Source organism: Lepus europaeus, chromosome 16, assembly GCF_033115175.1.
Source record: "Lepus europaeus isolate LE1 chromosome 16, mLepTim1.pri, whole genome shotgun sequence".
In the NCBI taxonomy this organism is placed as follows: domain Eukaryota; kingdom Metazoa; phylum Chordata; class Mammalia; order Lagomorpha; family Leporidae; genus Lepus; species Lepus europaeus.
In genome coordinates, this window is record NC_084842.1 from 5,025,972 (window position 1) to 5,047,363 (window position 21,392).

The following is a 21,392-nucleotide window of genomic DNA, read 5'->3' on the forward strand; positions in this document are numbered from 1 at the left end:
AGTGGTTTGACTTTCTTGGCAACCACTGAAGAAGTTACTAGGGACTGGAGAAGTTACTAGGAGGTAAAGCGGCTGCCTGTAGTGCCAGTATCCCATAAAGGCGCTGGTTCCAGTCCTGGCTGCTCTGCTTCCAATCCAGCTCTTTGCTATGGCCCAAGTCCTTGGGCCCCTGCATCCACGTCTGGGACCCAGAAGAAGCTCCTGGCTCCTGGCTTCGGATTGGCCCAGCTCTATGAACCAGCTCTATAAACTTTTCTCTCTGCCTTTGCCTTTCTGTAATTCTGCCTTTCAAATAAATAATCTTTTTAAAAAAAAAGTTGCTAAGCAATAAAATACAATAACAATGGAGGAAACTGGATAACTTAAAGCTGGTAACAGCATCAGACACTGGAATAGAGAAATCACAAGAAAAACACATCTATCCCGAGTCTCTTCTCCCTACAGCAGCCATTTACATCATCTCTCTGCTCACAGCCCTCTGTTTCGGGTTGAATTGCGTCCCTTAAGAAAATACGTTAAAGTTCTAACTCCTGGTACCTATAAACATGACCTTATTTGGAAATACCTTCAAAGATGTAATCAAGTTAAGATGAGGTCATTCTGGATTAGAGTGGGCCCTAAATGTAATGATTGAAGTCCCCCAAAAAAGGTCACAGGAAGACACTGACACACAGTCAGAGAAGACTGTCATGGGCCAAGGCTGAAATCGCAGGTAAGTCACCACAGGCCGGAGACTGTCAACAACTCCCAGAAGCTAGAAGGGGCAAGAAGGATTCTCCCAGGAGCCTTCGGAGGGAAGATGGTCCTGCCAATACCTTGCTTCTAGTTCTGATTTCAGTTCTCCAGAATCATGAGAATAAATTTCTGTTGTTGTAAGCCTCTCAGGTTGAGGAACTTTGTTATGGCAGCCCTAGTAAGTCAATACACCTTCCAATGGCTTTCAGTGTTACTCAGAAAGAAAACCTAATTTTCGTGACAATGTGATCTGGATCTCCACTCACCTTTGTGACTTCAGCTCCTACCGTCCTCCCCGCCCCCCCCGTCCCCCCCCCCCCCCCGCCCCGCCACCACCACCACTACCACCACCACCACCACCACCACCACCACCATGACCGTCACTGCCTGCTAGCAGGCGTGGCACACCAGCCACTGCACTGGCCTCCCTGCTGGTTCTCAACACAAGGCCTCAGCCACCACATGCTGCTCATGTCAGACCCTTGCGGGTGCCATTCTCTGCAGAAAGGATCCTTTATCCTGGAATCTACAGGTCTTGCTTCCTCAATCTTCCTTCAGGCCTCCATTTAAATCACCTTATCTGTGATGTTCCCCTAACTGCCCTCAGCATCTCCTGCCCCACCCCATATTCCCTACTCCTCCCAGCCCTGCTTCACCTTAACACAATCTGACAAACAAGCGCTTAGCCCTTACTAGCTCATCCCCTTCCATAATGTTAGCTCGGTGAGATCAGGGCTCTACTGAATGAACGAATTCTATCAGGTCAGGTGAAATTTTACACAAAACTGCCTGGGTAGCCAAAAAAGGTTCCTACTCATTAAATGGGACAGCGGAAACTGTTGTAGATGAAGGGTTCTGAGGGGGTCATGAGAGAGTACACGTCAGATTTTCCAGGTAGGCTGAAGGGGCTGACCACTGTCCCTCTGTGGAAAAGGGAAAGGTAAGCCATTTTGAAACAGCCTCACAAGATTTTTATGAAAACGAACTCTTACCTATAATTTTGGTCTCTAGCCACACCCCAGTAGAAAGCGGTTTTGTCTGAGCAGTTGGTAAAGCCAGATCTTAAACCTAACTTCACCACTGCATGACACAGACGTTTTTACTGTTTAGGGTTTGAGGAAAAGGTCCAAAAAACCGTCATTAATGATAATGTATTGCAAATGCACCTACTCTACTCAAAGAAAACCTCTGATCGCCACATTCCTTAAAAGAAACAAAAATGAAAACCTTTTACAATCAAGCCAGGAGCTGAGAAACAGCTCTATCTGAGTAAGGAGACAATCCACACCCTCACAAAAGGTCTGAAGTCAACACTTCTTTCCTTCCTTCATTTACATTTTTTTCAAAAATGTAAAACACAAGAGGCAGAAAAAAAAAAAATCAAAGTTTTGTTTTACCTTGGGTTCTGGCCCCAGGTCCTGCCAATTCTGATGATGAATCACAGGACTCCTTGAGGGGCGATTTGATTGGCGTTTCGGCTTCAGGGGTCTCAAAATTACCTTCAGAATCCGAGCTGCCAAGGGGGAAAAATGAGGAATTACCACTTTCAACGGTATTTCCGACACCCTTTAAAAAGCCACCTCTCCACAAAGGCTAACGTCCGGCATGTCTAACTTTAGAGCCAGCTGATCCTCAGCACAGATGGGCCTGCGGGAGGCCGCTGCGGGTTTTCGGCAGTGCCCTCCTTGGGTTTCTCGCTCTGGCCTCCCCCATGGAGCTTGTCTCGAGCGCCACGCATCTGTGAGGTCCTCTTTCCCTGACACCCGAAAAAGGAGCTTTTCAACCGATTCCCTTTCTCACAAGAGCCCCTTCCCAGAGGCGTAAAAATCCATATCACTCCCGCTCCCAGATTAAGCCGATGGTAGCCATGCCTTGATTCCTCGGCCGACCTCTCTACCTGTGTGGAACTCCCTGGGCTAAGAAGGCTGTCACCTGCCTTTTGCAATCACTCGGTGACAGCTCAGCGGAGCCCACCATGTCTCCCAGCTGCCAGGGGCCTGTCATCGCGCGACCTTTCCACACACAGCTCGCATGTAGGGGGCCCGGGGGGCGCCTTCTTCCCCACGGGGAGGGCTCTAAATTCCAGCCGGGGTGACCTGTGCGTGTCTCGGGGGATGGGGGGTGGGGGGCCGGGACATCGAAGCTCAGAGAGAAAGTGACCGAGGCGAACGCCGATGCGGAGAGACTGCAGATTTCGCTCACAGCGAAACGGAGGGGGAAAGAGAATACAGGCGGAGACAGAACATCCCGAACTTTCGATCGCGCCGCGGGAGCCGGGCACGGGCAGAGAGGCAGCATCGCCACAGACACGGTTACCGCGGGTGGGCGACCACACACAGGCAGGCGGGAATGAGGCGCGGATGGAGGCAGCAGCGGCACGGGTGCGTCTCGGCGGGGATGCTGTGTACTTGCCTGAAACTCAAGGATTTGGTCTCGGCTTGCGAGTCCTCCTCCTCGGGGTCGCCCTCGGGCCCTCCGGCCTCGTCCTCGCCGGCGCCCCCGCCGCGCACCGCGGACCACGTCCACTTCGCCCACTGCACGGGGGACAGGATCTGCCAAGGGCTGAACGCCATGAGCGCGGCTCCTCCGGCTCCGGTTCCTACGGGTAGTAGGAGGATGGGGGGAGAGCCTTCTTTCCCTTTCAAAATGGAGGGAACCGGTGACAGGCGGCTGTGAGCGCTTCCAGCCGAGGCGCGGATGTGGTTAAACGAGCGCCGTCGGGGCCCGGGTGGAGCGCTTCCTCCCTGCCGGCAGCCTGCCCGCTTCCTCTTCGTCCTCGTCCCCCCACGGCTGCGGCCGCGGCGCCCTCCGCGCCGGGCTCGTCCGCCCGTGAAGGTGTCTCTCGTGAGGGGGTGGCCTCCTCAGGGCCCCGGCCCGCGGCGCCCGGCGGCTCGAGGTCTCCGGGGGTCTCAGGCGCCCGCCCCTCAGCCGGCCGGGCGCGCATCAGCTGCCGCGGGAGCCGCGCCCCAGGAGCCGCCCCCTCGGACCGTACTACTCGCACGCGCGGGCGGGGGCGGCGGCGGCGGCGCCGGGCCTTTGAAGTCTGCGGCGCGTCGGCCGGATCCCCCCCGCCGCGGCGCCGCGCTGGTTGCGCCCCGACTGCGGGCCGGGGGCTTCCCGGCGGGCGCCTGCGGCCGGCGGGCGGACGACCCCGGCGCCCCCAGAGCTGCTCGGGCCTGGTCCGGAACCACTTGGAGATCCCTTTTCCGAGTCCGTGAGCGCTGCGCTCTTCCGCCTTCCCTTTTTATGTTTCTGGGTGGCTACTGGGACTTAATGGCGATATGGTACCGCACAGAAGTTAGACCCCTCCTGAAGAAAAATAAAAGGCGGCGGCGGATGGCGGCTTTCCCTTCCCTGACACTGACGGCGTGGACGAGTTCAGCCTGGTCGTCTCCATCCCTGTCACTCCCCGGGTGTGGACATCCGTCAGCCCGGGGTTGGAACTTAAGATGCCGCCCGCCCGCCTGCCCGCAGGCGTGGAGTCGCCGAAGGGCTGCTAAATGACCCTGTGAAATCAGCCCGATCTCCTAGCTGAGGCTTCCTTCTGATAACTTCCAAAGCTTCCGTTGCTGGCTGACTGCTGCTTCGGTAGTTTGAAGCCAAGCAGGCCTGAGGACGGATGGCAGCCTTCAAAATAAAACATCTCCGTGTTGGAAGGCAACGGGAGAGCAGACTTCCTTCGTTTTCCATTTGGAGGGTGTGCTCAGAGCCGGCCGTCTATCCTCTTCCAAGTGAGCCAGTCGCCCTCCTACCTGGATAAGGTGTTTGTTGTAGGCACCGTTTTATCGCTTTCCTGAATCTGGGGTGACTGCAGATGTCCCTGGAGAGAGCCATCTCCGAAATTTGGGGGAAGGCCACACTGAAATTTGCAATACGGCCGAGTCATGTCTGTCTTACATATTGGATAACAAAAACATAAGCAAAAATAATACAGGGCTTGGCAGGTAGTCTTGTCCTGATGGAAAGGCCCGCGGTTGCCTGAAGTCTTAGAAAAAAGGAAGAAAAGGCGAGAGTTTGGGAATGCTTTGGAATTCATTCCAATTTCTGCCCAAAGATAAACACAGCCCTCACGAATGTTCTAGGGACTGCCAAGAACATTAACTAGTAGGCTGCAGTCCTTTTCTTGGGCTCACATGAAACATACTACATTATCTGGCTGCTTGTAGGTTTTTGCTAACCAAGTAAACTTCCAGATTCGTGGTCCCCCATGTTCCTGGATTTGACACATGTTCCACTGCCTGGAAATATTATTACGCCGTGTGAATCAGTAACTGGCATACCCTAGGTCCTGTCCATTCTTCCTGCTCAATAGTTCTCAAGTATTTTCACTCCTCCGCACCCCTGCTATAATGACTGCACACCCCATTTTTATAGGTCTACTGGGTGAAGGGCTCCCAGCTGGTTTTTACATCTGAGGGTTTTCGTACCTGGGCTCCCCTTGCCTGGCTGACCTGTGACCTGTGCTCTAATATTGCCCTTCCTGTACCTCTCTGTTCATGTCTGTTTGGTTTCCTAGCCACAATCAGTGAAGGATTGGCTCTGAACCTTGAATATGCCCAGGAAGCATCTGGTGGGGGAGCACTTCTTAAAAAATTGCCAGTAGGATCTCCGAATCTGTTTGACCAAAGGTCCTGGGAAATCATTTCAAGGTAAATTTGGGAAACAATGCCTAGCTTGAACCAACAAATTGCTGCTTCCCGAACAATAATACCTTTTCCTGCAGAGTTCCGCCCATTCCCAGAAACATTCTCTCCCCCCAACCCCACTCCAAGTTCTCGGTCCTTGGCTACCTCATCTAGCCCAAGTGTCTCCCTCCTTTCTGTCATTTCTGTACCCCAGTCCTTCATAGAGACTGTGACCTTGGCGTTTAGAAGGTTTGGTTAGTGGAAGGGAGCACTGTTGATGGTCATACCAGGACAACAGGCAGTTAACAATAGTTATACCAGGACTGTCTCAGGCCGAATGTAAGAATGTCACTCGGCCCTTAGCCCACTGCACATAACATTTTTACTTACATATCTGTCCTACTTCTGGACCATAAGCTTCTAAAGGGCAGGAATGATACATTTGTGTTTCCCCAGAGATTAGGACGGGGCATACACTTAGTTGTGCAATAAATGTGTAAAAAATAAATATTGCTGTTTACAAATATTGCTTGTATTTTTGGCTAGTGGGACAAATTCAAGTGTGACTTCTGGGAAAATCAAATTCTAAATCAGCAGAGAGTAGAAACCAGGACCAGTAATGCCCCAGTAAGATAAAGCCTGAAATACTATTTTTAAAATTTATTTTATTTGAAAGAGAGAGATCTTCCATCTACTGGTTCACTCCCCAAATGTCCACAACAGCAAGAGCTGGGTCAGGCCAAAGCCAGGAGTCAGGAACTCAATCTGGGTCACCCATGGTGGTGAGAAGGTCCCAAGTATTTAAGCCATCATCTGCTGCCTCCAAGGGTTCGCATTAGCAGAATGATGGAATTAGGAGCAGAGCTCGGACTCGACCAGGCAATGTAATTCCGGATGTGGGTATCTCAAGTGGAGCCCTCCCCACTGGACCAAATGTCTGCTCTATGCAGCAACTTCTTAAACCCAAAGAGGCAAATGCCTAGGTCTCTGAAAATCACCTGTGTGCAAATTCATGGACTTAGCGTGAATAGCAATGAAGTTACTATTCCATAGCCTAAAATGATTTTATTTCCTAGCAGTATAGAAATGAAGCTCATACATCAATTTTCCTGTACTTCTGGGAAAACAATGAGCAATGTTTGACAACACATATTCTACCAAGGTAGACTAATTTTGTTGCTACCACCTGCATTTTATTGAGGAGAATGTCTGCAAATACATAACCAAGTAATCAAGCACAATGTATTTGTTTTGGAAATGACCTTAAACTCAAATCTGTTCTTTCCTTCCCCTGCTTCTTGACCTGCCAAGGAGTTTGGGATCAACACTCCATGAAAATCTAAAATGTGGGGCCAGTGCTGTGGCATAGTGGGTTAACGCCCTGGCCTGAAGCGCCAGCATCCCTTTTGGGCACCAGTTCAAACCCCAGCTGCCCCTCTTCCAATCCAGCGCTCTGCTATGGCCTGGGAAAACAATAGAAGATGGCCCAAGTCCTTGGGCCCCTGCACCTGCATGGGAGACCCGGAGGAAGCTCCTGGCTCCTGGCTTTGGATCGGCACAGCTGTGGCCATTGTGGCCAGTTGGAGAGTGAACCATCAGATGGAAGACCCCCCCCTCTCTCTCTCTCTGCCTCTCCTCTCTCTGTGTAACTCTGACTTTTGAATAAATAAATAAATCTTTTTTAAAAAAGGAGCTTAAAAATACATATGCATATACCTTTAATAAAAGTTTAAAAAAAAAAAGAAAATCTAAAATGTAACTCCCTTGAAACACTCCACAAATGGTGGCCAGGCCAGGCTCATACCTCTAGCTAGGTTGGCAAAGTGGGTCCTTTTGTAAAACATAAATAAAAGATTAAAACAAAAAGTAAACAAGCTCAAAGGGGCTGAGGAAGACTCTCTCTTTGACCTAACTCTGGTCAGGCCCCATAAGCCCTCTGAGCTTCAGCCCTGGGCTTGGGTCCTTCCTGGTGGGGTCTAGTTTTATTAATAATCTCGAGGGTCAGTCTAGTGAGAATTCCCCCACCTTTGACATCTTCATCACCATGGCCCACATTCTGCAAGAATCCTGTCCAGTTGGGTTAGTCAGAATCCTTCTTTATCCCTGGTGTTTCCTCTGACCCTGGGCTGATCAGTCCCTGCTTGTCCTTGTTGTATTCAGAATTGAGCCAGATCTCTCTTTCAGTTGCTGCAAAACCTATTGCGATAGACCCTTCTTAAGTGAAGTTGTCCTTATTTAATAAGTGCTAAGAAACTGTTTTCTGGGGACGCTGTTGTGGTGCAGATACCCACATTCCACATTGGAGTCCTGGCTGCTCTGCTTCAACCCAGCTTCCTGTTAATGCACACCCTGGAGGGCAGCAGGTGATGGCTCAAGTACTTGAGTCCCTGCTACCCATGAAGGAGACCCAGATGGAGTTTAGTCTCTTCTGCCTTTGGCCTGGCCCAACCCTGACTATTCTGGGCATTTGGGGAATGAACCAATGAACAGAAGATATCTCTCTCTCTCTCTCTGTCTCTCTGTCTCTCTCTCAAATAAATAAACATTTTTAAAAAATGTTCTTAATTTAAAAAAAAAGTTTTCATTAACAAGGCAAGTGACTACCTCTTTAGCAGCATCGTTACTGTGGGAATACAGCAGAGGGAGGGGGACAGAGGCAAGATGGGGCCAAATTGTAAATGATTCCATATACCTGTACAAGAGTTAGAACTTGATTCTGTAGTAGAGAGAGCAAACACAAATGGCCTCTCAGCTACTGAAAGGGAATGAAGGGGCCTGGGTGACATCTGTGTTACCTGGACAGCAACTGCCCTATCCAGTTCCTGCTGCCCAGAGTCACCTTAGCAATCTTCATGCAAAACCAAAATCCTGTTTTTTAAAGAAATTTTCCAATATTATAATTGCTTTTACTAACTTTAATTGTTGCAGGACAAACAAAAGCCATCTGTGATTCTGTTTTGCAGACAGAGCTTGGATAGGCAAGTAGGAAGCATCAGGCTTTGAAGCAAGCAAAATTTCCATTTAGAAGGATCATTCTGGGGCCAGCACTGTGGCTCACTTGGCTAATCCTCCGCCTGTGGTGCTGGCATCCCATATGGGCGCTGGGTTCTATTCCCGGTTGCTCCTCTTCCAGTCTAGCTCTCTGCTGTGGCCAGGGAAGGCAGTGGAGGATGGTTTGGGCTCTTGCACCCGCATGGGAGACCAGGAAGAAGCACCTGGCTCCTGGCTTCGGATTGGCACAGCGCCGGCCGAAAGGGCCATTTGGGGAGTGAACCAACGGAAGGAAGACCTTTCTCTCTGTCTCTCTCTCACTGTTTATAAATCTACCTGTCAAAAAAAAAAAAAAAAAAAAAAAAAAAGAAGGATCATTTTAGGGGCTGGACATTTGGCACAGAGATTAAGACCCTGCTTTGGGAAGCTCATGTCACATATTGGAATGTCTGGATTTAAGTCACAGCTCCAGCTCCTCTATTCTTTCTAGTACATACCCTGGAAAGGAAACAGGTGATGCCTCAAGCATTTAAGTTCTTGCCACCCATATGAGAGACCCAGAATGAGTTTCTGACTCCTGGCCTCGGCCTTTCCCAGTCCTAGCTGTTGCAGAAATTTGGGAAGTGAACCAGTGGATGGAAGATATGTCTGTCTCTCCTTGTCTGCCCTTCAAATGAAATGAAAATAAGTTAAAATTTTTAATAAAAGAAAGATCATTCTGGTAACACATTGGCAGCTGGGATGGAAGGTGTTGAGACTGGGGGGGAGGGGCCTTATGAAACTGGTATTTCCCTGCCCTAAACTGCCTAATGAAGAGAGTTGCCCTCACAAAGGTAGAAGCAGAATTGGAATTAGTGTCCTTGTCTTTGCCTCCGCTTGCTCAATAAGTATGAACGCTGCAGGCAATCCAAGTGTAACGTGAACACTAACACAATGGAAGGAAAAGAAAATCCCTCCTGCTCAGAAAACTGAGTTTCTCACAGCCAGTGAAATGAAAAGGCATCTGTGTATGACATGGAGTTGAGGGAGTGGATGAAATGAAGAAGGATTATGGGACATCCCTGGGGGGACACTGGGGGACCACAGAGGTCAAGAAACTGCTGAGAAAGCAGAAAGGTCAGGCGGGTAGGGAAACCCATGCCACTCAGCTATATTTTCTAACAATCCAAGAAATGCTGAGCAAAATACACATATAATTCAACTAGGATGGAAGGCCAGATTGATGATGCAACCAAAACTTCCAGGCAGCTCCAAAGCTCTTGGGAAACACACAGGCCCATCCGAAATTGGAACCTACATGGCAAGTAGGTGCCTCAGTGGAACCTCCACAGACCATCTCCCACTCCCCTTCTCTGCTTTTGGAGAGCCATCCTATGCACTGACTGGATGAGTTCTCTAAGACGTGCTGGGAATTCCCTGGATGTGGTTGTCCTATCAACCCCATGATGAGTGAACGTTCTCTCCCCGACTCAACGAGATAAACACCACCTATCCTTAGCTTTTTGAATCCTGGAATATTTAAGTGCAGGTCTCTGAGATGTGATAATAGTACCTTATACCAATATAGCCCTTTAAACATTTCAAGTAGTTCCATCTGATCCTTGCAATCATTGTCTCAGGTAGGCAGAGCAGCTGGTGATAAGGAAACAAATGCAGAAAGGGCAAGTTGCCTGTCCGAAGTCACACAAGTAACTAGCGCCAGACTGGAACCCAGAACCAAAACCCCCCTGTTTTCATCACTATTTACTCTGCATCCGACTGAAAGGAGGCAGAACACACTCCCAGCCACACTGTGGCTTACGATGGCATCAGCTGGACCACTCCCCTCAGTTTGCTGCTGCTGCTGTCCTGACTTCCTTCTTATTTGGTACAGGTTACACAGTCACGCCTAGCAATGGCAATGAAGCTGCCATTGCCACCAGCCACTTCTCTGCCCTATCGCAGTCTAAGCAGCCAAGAACATGCTGATGTCCACACAAGACAATTGCCCATCACAGCCTCTGACAACATTCAGGTATGTTAACACGGCAGTCTTCACCTTGCAAGATCAGATGTTATCTTAATTATCTTCCACCTGCTGCCCATAAGCAAACACCTGTAGAACTACAATGCTGCTTCTATTATCCAAACACACCCAAATCAGGAAATTTGGACAATGCATTTACATAAGATTATACTGTAAAGAGAAGCTCCCTTCTAATTTTTTAAAAGAGGAAAGTTAGACTTATAACCACAGTTAATACTCTTTCAGGACTCAAGGAAGATTAACTGGGATGTGGATTGTTTCCATTAAAGACTGGGTCGAGGCCAGTGTTGTGGCTCACTTGGCTAATCCTCCGCCTGCGGCGCCAGCACCTCAGGTTCTAGTCCTGGTTGGGGCGCCGGATTCTGTCTTGGTTGCTCCTCTTCCAGTCCAGCTTTCTGCTGTGGCCCGGGAGTGCAGTGGAGGATGGCTCAAGTGCTTGGGCCCTGCACCCACATGGGAGACCAGGAGGTAGCACCTGGCTCCTGGCTTCAGATCAGCGTGGTATGCTGGCCTCAGCGTCCCGGCCATAGCAGCCATTTTGGGGGGTGAACCAACGGAAAAGGAAGACCTTTCTCTCTTTCTCTCTAACTCTGCCTGTCAAAAAAAAAAAAAGACTGGGTCAAGTGGCAGGTATGTTGCTATAGGGGGTTAAGTCACTACTTGCAGTGCCAGCATCCCGTATTGGAGTGCTGACTGAGTGCTGGCTGTTCCACTGCTGATCCACTTTCCTTGCTAAAATACCTGGAAGGCAGTGGAAGATGACACAAGTATGTGGGTCCCTGCCACCCACGTGGGAGACCCAGATAGAGTTCTAGGGTCCTGGCTTTGGCTTGGCCCAGACCATTGCAGCCATTTGGGGAGTGAACCCTGAGTGGAAAATCTCTCCCTTCCACCACCAACTTTCAAATAAATAAATCTGAACAAACAAAAACCCAACTGGGCCAAGCTGCCCGCCCTGGGGCCTGCTCATGCTCTGGTGAGCAACCCTTGTCACATCCACCTTCGGATATAGTTGATTCTGTATCATGTAAGTAAAGTGTGATTCCCTGAAGTATGGCATTCCTTGCAGGTCACAGATCAACCATTAGCAGAAATGCCATGAGGTAGAGTTCTACCACGTCAGCTTTCAGAGACCCTAGGAATAAAACATACTAATGATGTTTACACTAAACAGGGGTGCTATGAAGTCCACGAAATCATTTGGTCTGGTCTTGCCAAGGCAACTACAGATAGGATTCAAAATTCCTTAAATCTATAACAGACAATTTCTTTTTAAAGATCTATTGATCTATTTGAAAGGCAGAGTTACAGAGAAGCAGAGGAAGAGAGAAAGACATCTTCCATCCACTGGTTCAATCCCCAAATGGCTGCAAAGGCCAGAACTGGGTCTATCCAAAGCCAGGAGCCAGGAGCTTCTTCTAGGTCTCTCACGTGAGTGCAGGAGCCTAACCACTTGGGCCATCTTTTACTGTTTCCCAGGCCACAGCAGAGAGCTGGATTGGGAGTGGAGCAGCCAGATCTTGAACTGGCGCCCATATGGGAAGCAGGCACTGCAGGCGGTGGCTTTACCCACCTCACCATGGCACCAGTCTCAAGCAAATTTTTTTTTTAAATTATTTATTTGAAGGGCAGAGTTACAAGAGAAAGGGGAGAGAGAGAGAGAGAGAGAGAGAGAGAGAGAGATTCCACACACTGGTTCACTCCTCAAACGGCCACAACAGCTAGAGCTGGGCCAGGCTGAAGCCATAAGCCTAGAACTCCATCCAGGTCTCCTGCATGGGTGGCAGGGTTCCAAACTCTTGGACCATCTTCCGCTGCTTTTCCAGACACATTAGCAGGTAGCTGGATAGGAAGTGGAGCAGCAGGGACTGGAACCAGTGCCCATATAGGATGCTGACGTTACAGGCAGCAACTTGACCCACTGCACCACAATGCCAACCCCAGCGGGCTAATTTTTAAGTTGATAATTTCGTATGGCTCCCAAGTGAAATAAATATCCAAATGGCCCTTGGCAGAAAAAAAAAGTTCCCTTACCCCTGCTACTAAACCATTATTATTGAAAAGCCAGTCCTATGAGGTCCTCCCTTGTTCCCATGGAATACTGTGAATGTGTATTTTTTTACTTTATAAGAAAGTTCACTTTAGTTCTCTTCTGTGGGCTGTAGGAGCATTCAAGAAGCAGTTGTTGAGTCTAGAATACATAAACACAGCTCAGTCAGTCTGTTTATTCTAAATGAGGAAAAGAACCCCAACATTATCCCAAATTCCTTCCCCCAATTACCACAAATCCGAAGCTGAAAACAAACAAACCAAACACGAACACAAACGTCCACTGGAAGAAGGGAGCTATCTTTACCTGTAGAATCAGCTACTCCAGGTGGGGGCATGCGGTCCTTCCTGCTAAACTACACTCCTGCCCATACAGAGCCTGTCAAACAGGAAGATCACTTTGTGGGATCCTTCTGACTGACTCGGCACATTTTCTGTCCTTTGGTTGAACTCAGATTCCTTTTGAGCAGATTAGGCCTGGAGAAGGTGGAGAGCTTGGTACACAGAGTCTCAAGAAGCGAAACGCCCCAAACCTCCCCTAAGTTGTTGCTGAATTCCAGTTTCTAACAAGCAGCGCTGTTCCGATTTGAAATGTCTGCTTGATTTCGCTTACCTGTTTGGGGGAGGATAGAACCTGAGGCTTGGGTTTTATAAAGAGGCTGAAGGGATTTAGGAAACTGGAAGAGAATTTTCGTATCCCTTGTATTCCATCTCCTGTGCCCAAATCCCACAGTTTATCCTCAAAGACTAGGACACCAGTCATTCAGCCGGACTTTCTGAGATCACCCTGATAGCAAATATTCCACCGCTGTCCTCATAAACACACATGGGAGCTTTCACAAGGTCACACGTCCCCATTGTGGGTTTAGGAAGCACTGCCCCCAGAAAAAATGAGAAGGTGACAGACAGGAAACAGGGTCGCAAAGCGCAGCTAAGCTTCACTAGCAGGAGGATGTGGGTGAAGAATCCACCCAGAAGCAAGAGTAAAACCACCAAAAGCTTCCAAAACAGCGGGCCACCTCCCCCACCTTGGGCCTCACCCTGGGGATCTGGAGGGATTTCTTACAGTAACGTAATGTCAAAACAGTGTTTTCTGAACAACAGTCTCCCTATGTTCCAAAGAGATAAGAAGATGGGAAACTAAGGAGCAAACTCTACAAGCTGAGACGTGGCCTCCCATAAATTCCAGTTTTTATCTCCTCAGCTACTTTGGTGCTAATAATGACATAGTGTGTGAAGATTGAAGGAAATATGTCCTTTTATTATTCTTTTTGTTACAGTTCAAAGCACAGAGGGAAAATTATCTTTTTTGGGTGCATTAAAATTTTTTTAAAGATTATTTATTTGAAAGGCAAAGTTACAGAGAAAGAGGAAGGGAGAGACAAAGAGAAAGAGACAGAAAAAGATCTCCCATCTGCTGGTTCACTCCCTTGTCACAAAAGCCAAGGCTGGGCCAGATCAAAGTCAGCAGCCAGGATCTTCATCTTGGTCTCCCCATGGGTGGCAGGGGCCCAAGTACTTGGGCCATCTTCTGCTGCTTTCCCAGGTGCATTAACAGGGAGCTGGATCAGAAGTGGAGCAGCTGGGATTTGAACAGGCACCCATGTGGATGCCAGTGTCAGGTGCTTGACCCACTATGCCACAACGCTGGCCCCTAGTTTAGATTTAATAGTGATAAAAATGAGTGATATGTTAATATTTAGATTTTTAAAAAATCTGGGGCCTGTGCCACCCACAGGGAGACAGGATGAAGTTCCTAGTGCCTGGCTTTGGCCTGGCCCAGCCCTGGCTGTTGCAGCCACTTGGAAGTGAACCAGCAGATTGAAGATCTCTCCCTCTCTCTGTGTAACTTTGCCTTTCAAATAAAGAATCCTCCGCAGGCAGAGGATTAGCCTATTGAGCCATGGTGCCAGCCTTAAAAAAAATTTTTTTAACCAACAACCAAGAGTTAAGAAGGGAATTAGTTCCACAAGATATTAAGACACATTTATACGGAAACAGGCAGCTCCTTGTTCTGTAAACAAAATCAAAAGCCCAGAAAAAGAACCTATCAGAGTCAGGAATTTATTACATGATAAAGATGTTACAGAATCGAGGGGGATGGAAGATAATTTAAGAAATAGTTGGAGACTAATTAGCTTCCAATGGGAAGAAAGATCAAGTTAAACACTTACTTCAAAGCATATACCAAGATAAATTCCAGATGGGTTAGATGGCTAAATAATAAAAATCAAACCAGGGAGAGGAAACAATCTAAAAGCAACAGAATCTGTCAAAGCGCTAAAGAAAGGATGGCTGTCCAACTTGGAACTGATGGAATCACATGGAAATAAAGATGGCAGAATTGGCTACAGAAAATATTAAAGCTTCTGGGAGCAGGCATGCAGCCTAGCAGTTATGACACTTGCAATCCGCAGCAGAGGACTTGGGTTCAGTATCCAGCTCTCGCCGCTCACTCCAGGTTCCTAATGCAGATCCTGGTAGGCCATGGTGATGGGCCACCTAATTCAATTCCTGCCACCATGTGGGAGATCTGGATTGAGTTCCCAGATCCTGGCTGTGGCCTCAGCCCAGCCCTGGCTACTGCAGGCATTTGGGGGAACGAAGCAGTGGGTAAGAGATTCTCTCTCTTTCCAGTCCTGCATCACCGTGGATACAACCTAAGAACAGGCATGCTTAGGTGATTGTGTCATTTGCAAGGTGGCTACAATGTCACTTGGCAATATGGTCTGTTTTTAAGATTTATTTATGGGGTCGGCGTTGTGGCGCAGCGGGTTAACACCCTGGCTTAAAGCGCCGGCATCCCATATGGGCACCAGTTCTAGTCCCAGCTGCTCCACTTCCCATGGCCTGGGAAAGCAATAGTCCTTGGGCCCCTGCACCCACATGGGAGACCTGCAGGAAGTTTCTGGCTCCTGGCTTCGGATCAGTGCAGCTCTGGCCGTTGCAGCCAACTGGGGAGTAAACCAGCGGATGGAAGACCTCTCTCTCTCTCTGTCTCTCTCTCTCTCTGTCTCTGCCTCTCCTCTCTCTGTGTAACTCTGACTTTCAAATAAAAATAAATAAATAAATCTTTTAAAAAAAGATTTGAAAGGTGGAGTTACAGGGAGAGAGAGAGGCAGAGGCAGAGAGAGTGAGAAGTCTTCCATCGACTGGTTCACTTCCCCAAATGGCTGCAACAGCTGGAGCTGGGCCAGTCTGAAGCCAGGAGCCAAGAGCTTCTTCTGGGTTGCCTGTATGGGTACAGGGGACCAAGCACTTGTGATGTAGGCAGGCAGATAGGATAAACTTCGATTCGTGAGCTGGAAGACCAAGCCTTCACCACACCCCTGTGTGATCTCATCCCTCTGCCAGACCCCACCTGTATGCCCACCTGCCAATCAGGCCACATAACCACTCCTCTTTGGAAGTGGATAAAAGGCCTGGAACATGGTGGGCCCTGCCTTTTTTCTTCCTCGCCCTTATTGCCCTTGTTGCTCTTTGCCTTTGGGGTGCATGGCCTTCAGGTCGCCGGCGCTCTCTTCTTCACCTTTGCTTCGCTACTCATGCTAAGCTGCATGGGGCTCTTGGCCTGCTCTCCGCTCAGTATGGACCCCAACTTAATTTCCAGATTTTTTTCGTTCTCCCTTAAAGCCTTCACTCCTCTATGCATTTCTCTCACTAAATAAAAAGCTTAAAACTTACCATGCTGCCTGGTCTGTTTGAGCCAGTATTCAGAATTCTTCTCTGAATACGTGGCAAGAACCCACACAGCTTATTCATTTCAGAAATATTTGTAAGAAAAACGGTTTCACTTGGGCCATCTTCTACTGCTTCCCCAGCCACTTTAGCAGGGATCTGGATAGGAAACGGAGCAGCCAGGACTTGAACCAGCACCTATATGGGATGCCAGTGTCCTGGGCAAAGGCTTAACCCTCTGACGCCACAGTGCTGGCCCCAGCAATATAATCTTACAAGACCACCAGTTATACCCAGTCTATCATTGACCAAAATGTCATGCAGTGGGGCCAGTGTTATGATGCAGCAGTCTAAGCCACTGCTTGCCATGCCAGCATCCTATATTGGAGCACTGGTTCAAGTCTTGGCAGTTCCACTTCTGATCCAGTTCCCTGCTAACTCATCTGGGAAAGCAGAGGATGATGACCCAAGTACTTGGACCCCTGCTACCCACGTGAGAGGGCCAGATGGAATTCCAGGCTCCCGGCTTCAGCCTGGCCCAGTTAGGGCCAAAGAGGCCATTTGGGGAGTGAACCAGCACATTGAAGATCTCTTTGTCTGTCTTTCCCTCTCTGTCACTCTACCTTTCAAATAAATAAATCTTAAAGAAAAAAAGCCATGCAGTACATTCATGGATTTGAACAAATTTCTCCTCTTCTTATCCATGTACACTAAGGCTCCATGCCAGGAACAGTGTTTTAGTACTTTAATTTTGAAATCTGAACGTGTAACTTATTAATAGAAAATTCTTCAGTTATGAGGAAGTTTTAGTCAAAGGAGCTCTTTCACGGGGAACCCTGACCTGCCAGAGATTAATACAAGGGGACTTCAAACAGTTCATGGGAAACGCCTATTATGACACACCTTATACTTGCCGGGTCTCTGCGTATCTGACCCTGGCCGTGGTGCTCAGTGATCCTCCCAGTAGCATATTCCATCCTCACCAGTCCATTAGTAAGGCCTCATCTTTGGCACCAAGATCAACTTGCCTGTTGATTCCAATCTTCCATGAACTTTTAAAAGTGCTTTTGAGTACGAAGCCACCTTTGAGGGCACCCGGTGGGTGGAGAAGGGAGGAGAGCAGGTGTAACAAAGCTCACCATCTCTGTCAGGGTGTGCTCTGTCCTGGAGGCCCAGGGCCAGCCAGTGGCATCAGGCAGTCTATGGGCCTAATCTAAGTGGCTGGTGACCAGCACATGCAGAGCTCGGTACAAGGAGGCATTTGTCTGTACAGCCAGCGAGCTATACACAAGGAGATTTTGCCAGGGACTTCTAGGGCTACGACAGCCCTCACAGACACATACAACTAGGCCAGAGCATAGAAAGCACACTGTATGTGGGAAATATGCAGGGGTTCATGTGACCATCTCTCTGGGGGTGCTCTCTCTTTGCAATTCTTACCTCTCGGATGGTCTCTTCTTGAGAAACCATGTTGGTAAATGGATCTGGACTAGAGGGAGTTTCTTCCCAGCTAGGAAAAGTAGAAACTATGGCCAGGCCTCTGGAATAGGTTGCCAAGGCAAAATTTTATAAAGCAGGACACTTAAGAGTTTGGAAGTGGGGGGTGCCAGTGCTGTGGTATAGCCGGTAAAGCCACTACCTGCCATGCCAGCATCCCATGTGGGTGTTGGTTTGAGTCCCGGCTGCTCCACTTCCTATCCAGCTCTCTGCTATGGCCTGGGAAAGCAGTAGAAGATGGATCAAGTGCTTGGGCCCCTGCACGCGCGTGGGAGACCCAGAAGACGTTCCTGGCTCCTGGCTTTAAATCAGCCCAGCTCTGGCCGTTGCGGGCATTTGGGGAGTGACCAGTGGATGGAAGACTTCCTTTCTCTGTCTCTCTGCCTCTGCCTCTCTGTAACCCTGCCTTTCAAATAAATAAATAAGTAAATCTTTAAAAAAAGAGAGAAAGAAAGAAATAAAAGAGGGGCCGGCGCTGTGGTCCAGTGGGTTAATGCCCTGGCCTGAAGCACTGGCATTCCATATGGGTGCTGGTTTGAGACCCGGCTGCTCCACTTCCCATCCAGCTCTCTGCTATGGCCTGGGAAAGCAGTAGAAGATGGCCCAAGTCCTTGGGCCCCTGCACCCACGTGGGAGACCTGGAAGAAGCTCCTGGCTCCTGGCTTCCATCCGTTGAGGCCAGGTGGGGAGTGAACCAGAGGATGATGGAAGACTCTCTGCCTCTCCTTCTCTTTCTGTGAAACTCTGACTTTCGAATAAATAAACAAATCTTAAAAAAAAGTTTGGGGAGCTCTTTAAGGAAAAATGCCACAGGACCTCATGAGCACAATGAGCCAGAGCCTAAGAAAGGAGTTGAGGACAGGGGCCTGTACTGTGGCATAGCTGATCAAGCCACCACCTGTGATGCCAGCATTCCATATGGGTGCCCCACTTCAGATCCAGCTCCCAGCTAATGGCCTGAGAAAAGCAGCAGAAGATGGCCCAAGTGCTTAGGCCTCTGCCACCCATGTGGAAGACCTTGAAGAAGCTCCAGGTTCCTGCCTTTGGCTTGGGTCAGCCCAGGCTGTTAAGGCCATCTTGGGAGTGAACTAGTGGATGGAAGATCTCTCTCTCCCACCCCCTCCCTCTCCTGCTGTAACTCTTTCTTTCTTTCTTTCTTTCTTTTTTTAGGATTTATTTATTTGAAAGGCAGAGTTATAGATAGGCAGAGAGAGAGAGAGAGAGCAGAGAGATCTTCTATCTGCTGGTTCACTCCCTAAATGGCCACAACGGTCAGAGTTGTGCAGATCTGAAGCCAGGATCTTCTTCCGGTTCTCCCACGCGGGTGCAGGGACCCAAGGACTTGGGCCATCTTCTACTGCTTTCCCAGGCCATAGCAGAGAGCTGGATGGGAAGTGGAGCAGGCAGGACTCATAGCGGTGCCCATATGGGATGCCAGCACTGAAGCCAGCGGCTTTACCTGCTACACCACAGCGCCAGGTTCTCTGACTTTCAAATAAATAAGCAAATCTTTAAAAAAAACAAGGAAGAGGAGGAGGAGGAAGATGAAGAGGAGGAGCTGGAGCAAGTGTAGGGTCTGAACTTTAAGCCATTTTAGCTTTATGGTCAATTCAGCTCTTCCCAGAGGGCAAAAGAGACCCTTGTGGCTTGAGAGTGGTCCAGCAGGCTTCAATTTGGGAAGTGAAAATATTGATTTATTGAGGGAGAGGCCTACAATGACCTCCTCTGTCTTCTTAGAGGAAATGAAAAATGTTAACTCTGAGAAACTTGATAAAATTGTCAAACAATATCTCCTACCCAGATTGTGAAACAGAACTCAGGGTTGTATTCCTTCTGCACCAGTTATAAACACACACACACAGCACCACACACATACACCATACACACACATGCTTTTAATTATTAAGATAGAAAAGAAAAAAAACCCATAATGCTTCTTCAGCATTATACGCCTTGGCCTTTTGAATTTCCACAAGATCGCTATGGTCGAGTCTAACCCCACCCCCACCCTTTCCATCCATTATTTCCTTATTCTGATCAAAGAAGCCCCTGAGATTTTGCTGGGCACAGAACCACCCAGCTAGAGCCCACGTGTCCCATCTCTGCCTGGCCTCGGTTCTCACCTGTGGGATGTGGGCACACGTAGGGGCAAAGCCTTTAAAAAGAAAACTGCTTGTCTTGCGTCCTCTTGGCTGATGGTGAGCCCACCTCTGTGATGTGGATGAGAACCAGACTCAGCAACAAGAGAGACAGGGCCACAGCCCTAGGATCCCATGTCTGAGGCATGCCCACATCCCAGTGGACCTGCTTCTGACCCAGCTTCCTACTGATGCACCTGGAAGGCAGCGGGTGATGGTACAAGTGCTCAGGTCCCTGTCACTCATGAGAGAGACCTGGATGGAGTTCCTGGTCCTGGCTTCGGCCCAGCTACTGCTGTTGGCAGCCATTTGAAGAGAGAACCAGCAAATAGATCTCTTTCTTTCTGTGTAACTCTGCATTTCAAATAAATCTTTAAAAAAATTAAAAAAAGAACCTAGGTTATGCTGAACACTGGATCTCTTTGTTAATGGCATCTACATCTCCCCCAACCATAAGTCTCCTTTGGGGCATTTCAACACCTAAGTGCCTTTAGATGGAGGTGCAAAAAGAACCCACCTTAAATTTCATTCTAGGGCCAGTGCTGTGGCATAGTGAGTAAAGACACCACCTGCAGTGCCGGCATCCCAAATGGGCACAAGTTTTAGTCCCGGCTGCTCCTCTTCTGATCTATGGCCTGGGAAAGCAGTGGAAGATGGCCCAAGTTCTTGGGCTCCTGCACCCACGTTGGAGACCCAGAAAAAGCTCCTGGGTCCTGGCTTCACATTGGCACAGCTCTGGCCTTTGCGGCCATCTGGGGAGTGAACCAGCAGATGGAAGACCTCTCTCTCTCTCTCTCTCTCTCTCTCTCTCTCTCTCTCTGCCTTTCTGTAACTCTGCCTTTCAAACAAACAAATAAATCTTTTTAAAAAATTCATTCTACATCATTGTGAGCAGGATTATATTAAGATCCATTCTGAAATTCATCTTGTATCTCAGCGGTGTTGTTTTCCTGGGGACAGAAAATTCCCCATCCATGAGGCTCGAGCCTGCCATGTGGATCAGGCTCTAATGATCCTAGAAACAGGGCTGAGCTCAACCCTCCCTCTGCAGTACAGCTCTGAGCTGCAGTTCTGACTTTCTGGAAATTAGACAGTTGCATCCCTAGGATGACAGGTATGGACTAACAAGCTGAAAGGGGGAAGACACTTAGGGCCCACAGAGGCTAAGTCCTCCAGGTAGAATGCAATTGGATATTGCAAGACAGATATTATCTTCTCTGGGGAGATCTCCTTGAAATAATATGATTTCTTAAGATTGCAAATATTACATAATAGATGAGCACTTCCCCGATTCTAAGGGTAAAATACTGCCTGACCTACATGCAACAAAGAAATTAATCACTGTTGTTCTTTGGCTTTAACACTAACTGGTGTTGGAGATTATTTCTAGCACCTACCCATAGAACACTCTTTTAGAAATTGTTTTTCTATAGACTTGTAATTACTCAAGTCATTTTGTTATGTATCTTATAGAACTCCCATAAGCAACTCTGTGTCTCTTCCTTGCCCTTTGTCAATCTGCTTTTCAAGTAAATAAACAAATCTTAAAAGGGCTGGGGTGGGGGGGAAAGCAGCACTGAAGTGTAGGGGGTAAACCCGCCGCCTGCAGTGCTGGTATCCAATATGGGCAGTGGTTTGAGTTATGGCTGCTCC

The 21,392-nt window shown here is 48.6% G+C and overlaps 1 protein-coding gene across 12 annotated transcripts in view; it reads right to left on the reverse strand.

Moving 5' to 3' along the window:
* Positions 1 to 21,392, reverse strand: part of TACC1 (transforming acidic coiled-coil containing protein 1) — a 106,826-nt gene that overhangs the window by 64,554 nt on the left and 20,880 nt on the right. For 4 of the 12 annotated variants that reach the window (XM_062212764.1, XM_062212759.1, XM_062212761.1 and 1 more), the window contains exons 1-2: positions 3,148 to 3,409; positions 2,133 to 2,248 (exon numbers count right to left, since the gene is read on the reverse strand). In XM_062212764.1, the coding sequence (XP_062068748.1) occupies positions 2,133 to 2,248; positions 3,148 to 3,308 (277 nt within the window). In that variant the 5' untranslated portion in view covers positions 3,309 to 3,409. Of the gene's footprint in view, positions 1 to 2,132; positions 2,249 to 3,147; positions 3,579 to 21,392 lie in introns of those variants that run through there. The other 8 variants (XM_062212765.1, XM_062212763.1, XM_062212760.1 and 5 more) reach the window with 4 other exon arrangements.